At 37.2% G+C, this 12,399-nt stretch overlaps 1 protein-coding gene across 1 annotated transcript; it reads left to right on the top strand.

Moving 5' to 3' along the window:
- Positions 1-1,104: 1,104 nt before the first annotated feature.
- On the top strand, positions 1,105-9,810 carry LOC119054055 (stromelysin-1-like). Its single transcript, XM_037151883.2, has 10 exons — positions 1,105-1,250; positions 2,714-2,958; positions 3,051-3,199; positions 3,314-3,439; positions 4,889-5,053; positions 5,238-5,376; positions 6,274-6,407; positions 6,815-6,974; positions 8,332-8,435; positions 9,464-9,810. Exons 1-10 carry the CDS (start codon positions 1,149-1,151, stop codon positions 9,562-9,564), a joined length of 1,425 nt encoding a protein of 474 aa, XP_037007778.2. The 5' UTR covers positions 1,105-1,148; the 3' UTR covers positions 9,565-9,810.
- Positions 9,811-12,399: the final 2,589 nt, after the last annotated feature.

Raw genomic sequence — 12,399 nt, 5'->3', positions numbered from 1 at the left:
TTACATTCCTTTTGCATTCCCCCCCTTGTTTTTTGCTTTAATTTTGTAAGGGTAGGTAAGAAAGGTGAGATTGGTGGTGAGAAAATTGTTCAAACTTTAACAGTTTTCTTCCTCTGAGAATGTGTTGGGTTTTTCCTACAGGCATTTACAATATACAATTGATGTGCATAATACTCTACTTGACAAAGGAAAGGGAAAGCAAAGAAAGAGAGGAGAGGAACAGCATGGGAAAAGAATTTGGGATGGCTTTGTTTAAACTTTGAAATAACTGCTAATTTAAATTTATATAGAAGGAAAAAAGATTGAATGAGAAAGTTTTTAAAGTATAGAAGGTAAAGACAGAGGAGAATTTCAGGCCAGTGAACAATGTAATGTATTTCAATTCTGGTAGTATTCACTAGTAGAGATTCAGCTATTAGAGATCTGTTGCTTGTTAATAACCTAGATATAATATTAAGACCAACCAAAAGAAAACTGGATACACTTCTTTACAATCTTTATGCTATTCCCTCTATAAGTTTTTCCTCCTCAAGGGCTAACAAATCTAGCCAAAAAGCTGTGTTAGGTATTTCAAATCAAAAATACAAAAAATAAATTCTCCCTTCCAATTTTATTCTAGATGTAATTTCTTCTGGTTTTACAGAATCTAATAGTATATACTGTGTGTATGTGTGTATACACATGGGTTTTCATTTACTTACATCTTATAACATTTGATTTTAAATATATTTTTTATAACTGCAATTCTGACTTTTGACTAAGCCAGCCTACTTCTCTCAAATACACAAACATAAATTGACTAGTAAACTCCAGTCACTTTTTTTCCAGAATTAAAAAACAAAAATGCCCCCAGCTTTTTTCTTACTAAGACAGGAAGCATTTCCTGGAGCTTAATCACTATTTTGACTTGCAAATTTGGAAAGGTTCAGAGAAATTAGTGGAGTCGCTTATATCATCCTATTTGGGATACGAAATTTTTGGAAATGGTTCTGCTGCTCTTCGGATGACAGCAATCATGAGTCACACTGCGGGTGAACTGAGCAAACGCTTCCACCCTATAAAAGTTGGGCTCCAGAGGGTTGACCTAGAAGAAGGTAAGCAAAGAGCAAGGCATTAAGACAACACAGATCAGAGTGAAGCCAGTAGAAATGAAGACTGTTCCTATGCTACTGCTTCTGTGTGTGACAGCTGGCTCAGCTTATCCACTGAATGGAGCTTCAAGGGACGAGAACAGCATGGAGCTGGTTCAGGTAATTAAGGGAGGCAAGCCCTCACACTCACTTAAAGGGGTAAGCAGGGAAAACATCTCTGCCTCCCATTCACAAAACTCATGCAGAGTGTCTGAAATACTGTGCAGGAATAGGTCAAGGACAGAAAGTTATAAACTGTTGCGTGTGGAAAGGGTCTCCATATCACACACATTCGGACTCCTCCTTTCACATAGGAAGAAACAAAGGGCAGGTATATTAGGTGTGTTTCTTAGATCATAGATACTATAGTAGGGAGAGTGTATGAAATGTATCTTGCTTTTGAGTTTCTTTAGGCATTGTTTTCTTTTCTTAGTAAGAAAAAAATAGTCAAATGTAATTCCATACATATGTATGGAAACCCTACATACCCGAGAGGTTTAGAGGCCCTGAATGCACGAGGGGCTCAGACATAGAAAAGAGGATTGAGCTATATGAGATATTCTGAGCCAGGGATGAGGTAATGCACCTTGGGGACTTCAAAGAGTCATTGCAGGATGATAAGAGAAGAAGTTTAGTAAATAAAAGTTTGCCCTGACTTCTAGGGAGTCAAAACTGATAATCCATTATAGGCAAGACCTTTAATCCAAAATCTTCTGGGCAGTTAAGGGTGAGGAGAGGCAAAAGTTTCTTCTGAGCTCGTAGCTAAGGTTGCCGTTAGCTCAAAACAACCTCCATACCACAGAGAAAAATCTTGGGGTCACTTGTTCTGGATCCTCTACAGGAAACTTTTTTAGGTAGTTTAATGTAAGAGTAGCTAGATTTTCATGTTGCCAGTGTCATGTTTAAATACAGGAATTTGTCCATTTTTTAAAATATTTTATTTTGTATTTATATTTTAGAGAGAGGGGAAGGGAAGGAGAGAAACATCAATGTGTGGTTGCCTCTCATGTGCCCGAAAGTGGGGATTTGGCCTGCAACCTAGACATGTGCCCTGACTGGGAACAGAACCAGCGACACTTTGGTTTACAGCCTGTGCTCAATCCACTGAGCTATGCGAGCCAGGGCTAAGTCCATTTTCTTTTCTCAAGCCAAGTCCTTATGAGACACATAAAATAGACAATTGAGGGAGTTGAATAAATGTACCTGAAATGTAAGAAGGTAATATTTTCTCTTGAGATTATAGTGTGTGAACTCTCAGCTCACACACTATATTGTTATGCCCAAAGAAGTTAGTTTTTTCTCCTTTAAATTGACTAGATATTTATTTACATTTTCTACTTCTTTTCAAGTGTTTTTGTAGGAAACTAAGCTATATAGATTATTATAGATTATTTAGCTACAAAAATAAAACAAAAGTGGACTTTGTAATTAATTAAAAAACTAAACAGAGTATAACACTTACTTCGATTTCAGCAAACTGGAGGAATGTTTCAAATAAATTAAGTGAGCAACTGCACAAATGTACTATAAAAGCCTAAAAAATCATAAGAATGACCTAAAAACTATACTTATTATTACAACAGCACTACCTAGAAAAATACTACAACCTTGCAAAAGAAGTGAAACCATTTTTTAGAAGAAAGGACAGTAGCCCTGTTGTTAAAAAAATCCAAGAAATGCAGAAGTTCCTGGGGTTGGAGGTGACGGGGAAGCTGGACTCAGACACACTGGAGGTGATGCATAAGCCCAGGTGCGGAGTTCCTGATGTTGGAAGCTTCACTACCTTTCCTGGCATGCCAAAGTGGAGGAAAACTCACCTTACCTACAGGTAATGGGTCCCAAGGGCTTTTCACATTATACTGACAGTTCACACACTGATCTCAAGAGAAAATGTTGACTTCTTTAATTGTTCACCTACAGGATTGTGAATTATACACTGGATCTGCCAAGGGATGCTGTTGATTCTGCCATTGAGAAAGCTCTGAAGGTCTGGGAGGAGGTGACCCCACTTACATTCTCCAAAATTTATGAAGGAGAGGCTGACATAATGATCGCTTTTGCAGTTGGATGTAAGAAACAAACAATAATCATGAAATGCATCCATTTACCTGGTGGTGTTTCATTAGAAAAGTTTCCAAAGACATTCTAATTACCCATCTTTCCAATTTTTTTTCTCTATTTAGATCATGGAGACTTTAACGCTTTTGATGGACCTGGAAAGGTTTTGGCTCATGCCTACCCACCCGGGCTGGGGCTTTATGGAGATGCTCACTTTGATGATGATGAGCAATGGACAAAGGATACAGCAGGTTAGTTATATGTCTCAGAATGATTTTTATTTGTTTATATTTGGAAAAGTCTTAATAACTAAGAATATTCAAGAAATGCCTTTCTTTGTATTTCCCCATGGGTAAAGGACCATCAGGATATAGTTTGTTTTAATCATTATTAAGAATGTTTTCAGGTGTCTAAAAAACTCAGTCTCTGTCTTGGTAAGCGCAATATAGGAAGCATCATTAAGTATTTCTTTGGTGGCTCTGTTTTGTGTGTGATCTTAGAACCATCATTAAGGACAATGTCTCATATTAAATTGTAGATATCCAAGGTGTAGTATATTGTATTGAATATATACTAACATGTGCCCTGGATATTGCTTATATCCAATGGGGAAAAATGTCCCCCAATTACTTCTTTACTGATCCAAACAGAAGTAAAAACTAATTTCCAGAAACTAAGGTTTCAGTTCAGGTTTTTCTGGTTAGAATAGCATTTTACTTTCTCCAGGTTAAGAAGGGCTATTATGGACTTATTTTGGAGGAAAGAACTAAACCTCAAAAAAAAAAAAATCCACACTCTTTAAGGTCGAGAAGAATGTTTCTCAGTTTAGATACAAATAGTATTACTTCTGAAATTTAACTGGAATTTATAATAAAAATATAAACAGAATCTCTGTAGAGAGTACAAAAGCGAGGTTAGTGCTGGGTAAAATTCTTTGATTGAATTAGCAACTTCTTCCTTCAAAGAAAAATTAATTGGTATTTCAATCATAATATACCTAATGCCTTCCAATTTCAACATTCTAATTTACTTTTATTATATGGAGAAAAATATCTGAGTACAGCTAGTATTCCTGTGGCCAAAATCACTTTTATGATACATGCTAGGCAGATTAGACATGTTGTGTTTTAAACCTATCTTACAAACCCTATGATATCTATTATTATTAATATTTTTGGGCTCAATATGTACTGAATAGTATCATGAAAGTAAAAATAATGCAAGCAACACTCTAATGGCAAATAACAGGAATAAGATTGTTTAAGGATTTTAGAATTGAGATAAATAAATTGTGATTCATTTAATTTAGACTAACCAACAAATGGCAATACATTAACCAATATTTAGCTTTTCACTGACAAATCAAAAGAAATATTTATTAATATGTTAAACTAGTAGGTTCATTCTATTCCAGAGTGCAATAAAAGGAACCTCATTCTCATGCAGTTAATAGGCTTCTGAGAAGGGAGTAGGTGGATATGGCTTGACAATTTGTCTCAAAAATTGATGTCAAGAATGAGCCTTAAAGAACACCTGGCTTTCCACCAAGTGTGGAATCAGTCAATTGGCCCATCAACCAACAGACAGGACAAAAAAATCCCTGTGCCTCCAAGCAGCAAACAAATATAATGCATAGCTGATCTGTGTAATGTACATGTGTTTAAGGAATAAGTAACTCTTATTTATGATTTCCTGAATAGGGACCAATTTATTCCTGGTTGCTGCTCATGAACTTGGTCATTCCCTGGGTCTCTCTCACTCGGCCAACACTGAAGCTTTGATGTACCCTGTCTACAACCCATTCACAGACCTGGCCAGGTTCCGCCTTTCTCAAGATGATGTGAATGGCATTCAGTCCCTGTATGGTGAGTGATGCTGGGAAAATTAGGCATTGTAGCTTTGCAATGGTGGTCTTTAGGAAAGCTTGAAAATGCTTCACAAAGCGTTTGCAGTCAGCTTGAGCACTTTGAGAGTGTGTGGGAAGCACACCCATTGACAGAAGCATCACATTTTTCCTGATGTTTGTGTGTTCACGTCTGTTCTCTTTAGGACCTCCCTCTGCTTCCCCTGATGAGCCTGTGGTGCCCACAGAGTCTGTTCCTCCTGAGACTCCAGCCATGTGTGATCCCACTTTGTCTTTTGATGCAGTCAGCACTCTGAGGGGAGAATTCCTGTTCTTTAAAGACAGGTCAGAGCAGAAACCTCTGTTTTCCCACCTATTCTTTTGATGTGCAGTGCTTAGAAATGAAAGCAAACAGAAACTTGATAGAGGTTTTTTAACATTTCAAACAAAAATAATTCCTCTGAACTGAAAATTCCTCTGATTTGGTACTCCAATTCCCACATTTTCCTAAAACTGGCAAGTCCATTTTTGAAGCCCTAGCCAGCAAGATTTAATTCTTGACCTCCAATTGCTCCCATATGTTGTAACTCATGGTTGCTTTTCAACAGGCACAAGTAGAAGTTTAAAATAGGAATTTTGTATTTACCTCCTTAAAAAAATGACACCAAAATAGCATTACATTTAATAAATTAATTTAGTCACTGCTGGATACATATGCACATGATAAATCATTTAAACTGTACAGATGGGAAGAAAGTTAAAAGTGAGTCTTCCTTACATCATTGATCTTGGTTCTCCAGTTCTCTCCATCTTCAACCACAGCCAAAGACCCTTTTTTATCCTTCCAGAAATGCTCCATGCACATACAGAACTATACTTACATCATCCATATACTTACACATAATCTGTCTATCTTTTTGAAAATGGAGAAGATGATATAACACATACACCGTTTTGCATGAATTTTAGGTGTTTAAAGTTTACAATCAGCTAATTAATTTTCATTTTAGGATAACTTCCATTTCACAGAAGACATTAGTTTATAATCTTATGGTAGAGGTCCAGTGCAGTTTTCTGTAGAAAAGAGAAAAATGGTCTCCCAGGAGTAGTGTACCTGATTTCTGTGTGTAATCAAGTCTAGAAGATAAGGAAATGGGAAGGTGGGTGAGACAGGACAATGAGGAAAATACGCTAAAGACGAAAGAGTTTTTAAATTTTCATTTGTTTTTACATGTATTTCAGACATTTTTGGCGCAAATCCCTAAGGATTCTTGAACCTGAATTTCATTTGATCTCCTCCTTTTGGCCCTCTCTTCCTTCAGGAGTGGATGCTGCATATGAAGACACTAGCAAGGATATCGTTTTCATTTTTAAACGTAATTATTATATAATAATTTCTTGAATTTATAGAAAGAAATCCTCTCACAGAAAAATTGAGTAGGACTTTAAGTTTTTCTTTTATACCTAATTCTGTCTACTTTATTACACTAAGGTAATGAAGAAATGACTGAAACTGATATTGTTTTATTTATGTATTTTATAGATGATAAAAATGAACACAATAATATAAATTCCTTTAGAGTTGTATATTCTCTCATTTGATCTGTGCTCATTCATTTAATGGGTTAATTTTTGGTAAATGCCCACTTCAAGCTGGTGACTAAATCTAAAATTCTGGCTTCTTCTTTACTGTAAAATCAAAGATGCTAAAAAGTATTCCTAAAGACCAAAGTTTTAACTGTTAGAAATTCAGTGTGATTCTGAACTATTTTTTTTTAAACAGGAAATCAGTTCTGGGCCATCAGAGGAAATGAGGTCCAAGCAGGTTACCCTAGAGGCATCCAAACACTGGGCTTTCCTTCCACAGTCAAGAAAATAGATGCAGCCGTTTTTGATAAGCAAAAGAAGAAAACGTACTTCTTCGTAGAGGACAAATACTGGAGGTAATATGCAACTGAAATGACTTTGTATGGAGCCTAATTAGAAAAGTTATTTTCTTTCTCTGAAGAAATCCCCTGCCTCACTCAGTTCTCCTTCCCTCTCATTAGGAAGATGGGGCTTTAGACCACTGTGGAGGAAGTGTTTACTGACAGGGGTGTCCAACCTGTGGCCTGCGGGCTGCATGAAACCCAGAGTGGCTGTGAATGTGGCCTAACACAAAATTGTAAATATACTTAAAGCATTATGAGATTTTTTTGTGGTTACATGTTGCAATGTATTTAATGTGTGGCCCAAGACAACTTTTTCTTCCAGTGCAGAGATGCCAAAGGTTGGACACCCCTGCTATCGGTGCCTGGTCACAGACTTTTCTTAAGCTCCTCTGTTCTGAGTCCCATGTAGAGCAGGAGGGAGCTTCTTTTTGTGCTGTCTTCCAGAAGTGCCCTTTTCTCTCATCCACCTACGCAAAACTCGCCCATCCTCAAGTCATGACTCAAGTCCCACCACCTCCATAAAGCTTTTCTGCTGAACTCTAATCTTAACTGGGCTTTTCTTTTTTGAAAGAAGCCCTGAGAATCTGGGCCAAAATTTCTTGGCTTCTTTTGAAAGAAGCCCTGAGAATCTGGGCCAGTATTTCTTTCCCATTGTCTTAAGTTCTATTCATTGTCGTGTTGGGTGCTTGTCTTGTCTTCCCGACTTTACTGTTATGATTCTCAAGAGATTCCTTAACCTCACCCACTCATTCTCTCGACCTGTTTCAAAGGAAAATGAGCAGAGGCAGTATAGTTTCATGGATAGAACCCAAGACTCGTAGAAAGACTGATTCATGGCCATCTGCCCAGACTCTGAGATTTCTGAGCAGACCATCCAAAGTCTAGTCAATAAGTCCCAAAGGCATTTCCTGTGCTTTGCTGCTCATTCTAATCCTTTTTTCTAAGAGAATGCCATAGGAAATCCAGTTGTGCAGGGTGAAGGGGGGTGTATATGATGAGCCAAGTATGATGAAGAACTTGAAATTTGTATTTGAGATAAATAATTCAACTCACTTTATAATCTGTTCACATTTTCACATCTTTGTGATAGAAAAATGATTAAGGTTCTATTTGCCTATGCTTAAGAAATATAATAATAAGCAGCATCTTCTAGATCAAAATGCTGCCTCCGTTCCAGGTGAAAATACAATTTAAGAGCTAAGTTTGCAGTTGCACTGAAGTCACATATTTCTGTAGTGCTAAACATGTTTGACATTTATTCACAGTGCTTGGAAAGTTTACTAGAATTCCACATTAAACCTAATGTGACTTAAGAATTTTGGTAACATGGCCTCTAGGCAATGCTGAGCTGCATTTTTATTTGGTGCAGATTTGATGAGAAGAAACAGTCTATGGATCCAGGATTTCCCCGGCAAATAGTAGAAGACTTTCCAGGAGTTGACTCCAAGGTGGATGCTGTTTTTGAAGCTTTTGGTAAGAGGATACTTATTTTGTTGGCAATGGGGTGCTTGAAATATTTTATGGTATCAGAAGGAAGATAATTAAAAAATTTTTAATGATAGGTTTTCTTCAACTAGTTCCCTTCCCCCACCAAATTCAAATTTATCAATTTTAACCAATTATACAACTACTTCATTTAATAAGTTGTTTTGAATCATGAATATATTTAACACAAATCTCTCTAGTTTATACATCCAGATAAAATCATACTTCTCAGTATCACTTTCTTACATCAAGAGCTATTACCTTTCAAATTACCATGTCAGTATAAAAATTTCCTCCTGTGGTGTGTCCAAATTTAGTACTGGCTGGCTGGCTTTTCCTTCTACTCTATGCTATAGTTAAAACTAATTCCTAGGAAGATGTTCTCTACATTTCCTGAGAAGTGAGTTGCAAATATTTATGTTTTCACATACCCAAAGTTTGGGGTTTTTTTTTTTTTTGCTACTCAAGGCTAGATGGGTGGAGGCCGATGATCTTGGTTGTGGGGTAACCAGAGCACCTTGAGGGCAGAGCCCAGTGGGTCCTCTATGCTTCTCTAAAGCTACAAATGTCCCAGAGGGTGCCATGTTGGGAAAGGAGAGGAGGAGTACTAGAAAGAAAGAAGATAAGAGATTATAATTTCCCAAGAAGCAGAGACTTTTATCTGCTTGGAAGCATAAATAACCTAATAACCCAGGGCCTGGGTTTGCTACCTGACAGAGCTGCAACAGAATCCTGCCTCCTCATTTCCTTGTTGAATGACTTTGAGCAAGCATTTAAATCTGTCTGAACCTCAACTGGCTCATCTGTAAAATGGACATAGCAATACTTTCCTCAGAGGACTGTTGCAGAAATAAATGAAAAAAATGTAAAATGTTTAACATTTTAATAATCTCTGGCACAGAGTAAATTCTATAAGCACTTTCCATTTCTACTTATTTGTTATTCTGAGTTTTGTATGTTGCCAAATTTATTTATTTAAAAAAAAATCTCACTATTTCCCTTGTCTGTATTTGCAGGATTTTTCTATTTCTTCAGTGGATCTTCACAGTTGGAGTATGACCCAAATGCAAGGAAAGTGACTCATATTTTGAAGAGTAACAGCTGGCTCAATTGCTAAGAGATATTCGTAGGAGATACAACATGGGCGTTTTAAATGAAGCTAATAATTCTTCATCTAAGTCTTTGTGAAGTGAACTGGTGCATTTTCTCCCACACACACAGTGCCTGAGAATGCAAGTATGGGCTCTCCGTCTCACCAGTTGGTCTCACAAGTATCACAGGGCACTCAAACCCATGCTGAACTTGCACTTGGGTCACGTGGAGCAAACTTCTGAGGAGAAGGGGGAAGCACTCCTGCGCAACAGACAAGGGATTGTATGTAAAGTATCTGCTTATTACTTAATAAAGATTTGTCAGTTATTTTATTTTATTTTGTTGGGTTTTTTTTTTCAAAATAAAGTTGTTCTCACAGTCTTGTGCACACTATGGACTGAGCAGTAGACAGCCTGAGATGCTGAGTCATTGGAGATGGCAGGAGGGGTCTCCATGCCTGTGGACTCGCAGTGGCTCATCCAGAACTGAAGACAATTTACCACTTGCCCTCCCCAGAAGCCCTACACACAGGATGTCTATTTCCACCACCCAAACATCATGTGTTCCTGACATACCCTGGGAAAAAGATCTAAGGCAGTCATTACCTTGTAGGGCAGGTTCTGAGACAAACTATAAAGCAGAACCTTATAATTATGAGGGAGACTCCCACAACCCCAAAATTTATGTTAAAAAATGTATATTTACTCTTACATGTTCAAACTTCCATCACTTTCAAAATACTCTTCATTTGATGCAATACACCTATTGACACTTTTTCCCCCTGCTCAGTTTTTGAAGTTGTTGATTTTGATGCCTTTTAGTGCTTCTGCCATTTTTTGTTGCACCTCTTCCACATCGGCAAAACATTTCCCTTTGAGGACTTTTTTTCATCCATGGAAACAAAAAAAAAGTAAGATCTAAAAAAAATTGGGGTGCCTCGTTAGCGCATTAGGTAGTGCTTCAGTCTCATAAAAAAAAAAATCAGGGGCAAGATTGAGTGAATACGGAGGGTTGGGCCTGAGGGTCATGACGTTTTTGGTTAAAAACTGCTGAACACTCAGCACGGTGTGAGCAGGTGCACTGGTAAATCACCCATCATGAAATGGGCAAATGAATTCACTGAAGCCAAATGCAGCCTCTCACAACAATGTCAGCTGGTCCACTGATACAAATGGGCTCCTAGAACACTTACCTCATGGAGAAAGCCTGTACTACAAGGGGCTTACCCCCCCACCCCCGCAATTAATAGATCCACCCCTGGTAGAAAATAATTCCAGTATGTAAGTATTTCTGTTGATTATATTCCTGTCCATCTTTTCCATTTACTTACGTATGCCCTCAGTGGAGCCCCTTCCCTGCTGTAGCCAACAAATTTGCTCATATCCACCCCATTCACATAGGACACCATTCTCACACTCCTTTTGTATCCGTCTCTGCTAGTAGTCTGTGGGCAAGTGCTTAGACTAAGACATTTATTGCCCCCAAGTACCACGTCTAGAACATCATCTGCTACACAGTAAAAGCTCATCCACTCTTAAACTTGTTTATTAATTTGAGGATAATTAACCAATTATATTCTATGTGCCAGGCCTTGTGATAGGCTATAGGCACAGGAGTCTGAGAAAATGAGCACAGCCCCTGACCTTATTAAGATTATAATTCAGCAGATGACAGCAAATGTGTACATACAATTGTATATTTAAGAAGATTTATAATGAAAAAATTGACTTCCTTGTTAGAATAATAGGAGTATTTGCTTCAAACTAAGCAGTTTTAATGGAAGTTTTGAGGAAATGGCTTTAGAGAAGGTCTTGAGGGGACGCATGGAAATGAGGTGAAGGGACTGATGGCTTGTGTTAAAGTGGTCACACTGGAGAGTCAGAGACAAGAATAAAAAGCGCAAGTAAGAGACAGACCACAGGACTCCACAATTGATTGGTATGGAGTTTAAGAGCCAGGGAAGTGTCCAGAATAATTCCCAGATAGCTTCCTTGAGCATAAGGGTTGTGGGTGAGAGTTTTTACTGAGATGGAGAAAGACTTGGAAAGAAGCAATTTTGTAAGAAAAGGGTAAGAGGAAAAATGGCCTAGTTTTGCCAATCTTTGAAATGTCTGAGAGATATACAAGGAGGCCATAAGGTAAATGAGTCTGAAAGAGAAGATACAATAACCATGTGTGGTAATACATGTTAATTAAATTTACTGTGGTACTCATTTTGCAATATATACATACATTAAATCATTATGTTGTACACCTAAAAATAATACATGGCATATGTCAATTAAATTTCAAGTTTAAAGAAAGAGAGAGGGTATAAACTTGTGGAATTTGTCATCATTTAATTGTTCTTAAAACCATGACTATGAAAGAGACCATATGGGAGACTTTTAAGATGGAATTTTAACATTATTCTGCCAGGAATTATGTGTTTACTAATTAAAAATAACCTAAATTTATTTTGTTTATTTTTGTGATAGCTACTATGTAGCCACAACACAAATTTAAAGGGTAAAAAACATTATGCAAATTTAATTTTCTCCACATTCCTGTCACTACCAACCACTATCTAGTTGCTTTTCTTAGAAGGAACCAACTAGATTCTTATGAATCCTTTCAAAGGTATTTCATACATCCATAAGCCCTAACATCATTTCTTGAAATTAAAGTGCCGGTATGCAAATTCAAGCTGCTCTTCTTGTTGCTGTTTTCACTTAATATATCTTGGCCACTATTCCACATTATTACATGTAAAAATGCTTCACTCTTTTATTGACTTCATTCTTTGAAAAAAAAAATGTAATTGATTAACTCAATCTCCTATTGGTGACCTAATTACTAATTTAAAAAATGCATATTTCAA

The sequence above is a fragment of the Artibeus jamaicensis genome, unplaced genomic scaffold, assembly GCF_021234435.1.
Source record: "Artibeus jamaicensis isolate MK-2021 breed Jamaican fruit bat unplaced genomic scaffold, CSHL_Jam_final contig_585, whole genome shotgun sequence".
Classification (NCBI taxonomy): Eukaryota; Metazoa; Chordata; class Mammalia; order Chiroptera; family Phyllostomidae; genus Artibeus; species Artibeus jamaicensis.
Note: the sequence above shows the minus strand (reverse complement) of the source record. Positions and strands in the feature narration are given on the sequence as shown.

Coding starts and splice junctions, on each gene's coding strand:
- LOC119054055 (XM_037151883.2), top strand. CDS start 1,149: ATGAAGACTGTTCCTATGCTACTGCTTCTGTGTGTGACAGCTGGCTCA. Junction 3,440..4,888: donor ATGGACAAAGGATACAGCAG/GTTAGTTATATG, acceptor TTTCCTGAATAG/GGACCAATTTATTCCTGGTT. Junction 5,054..5,237: donor TGGCATTCAGTCCCTGTATG/GTGAGTGATGCT, acceptor TGTTCTCTTTAG/GACCTCCCTCTGCTTCCCCT.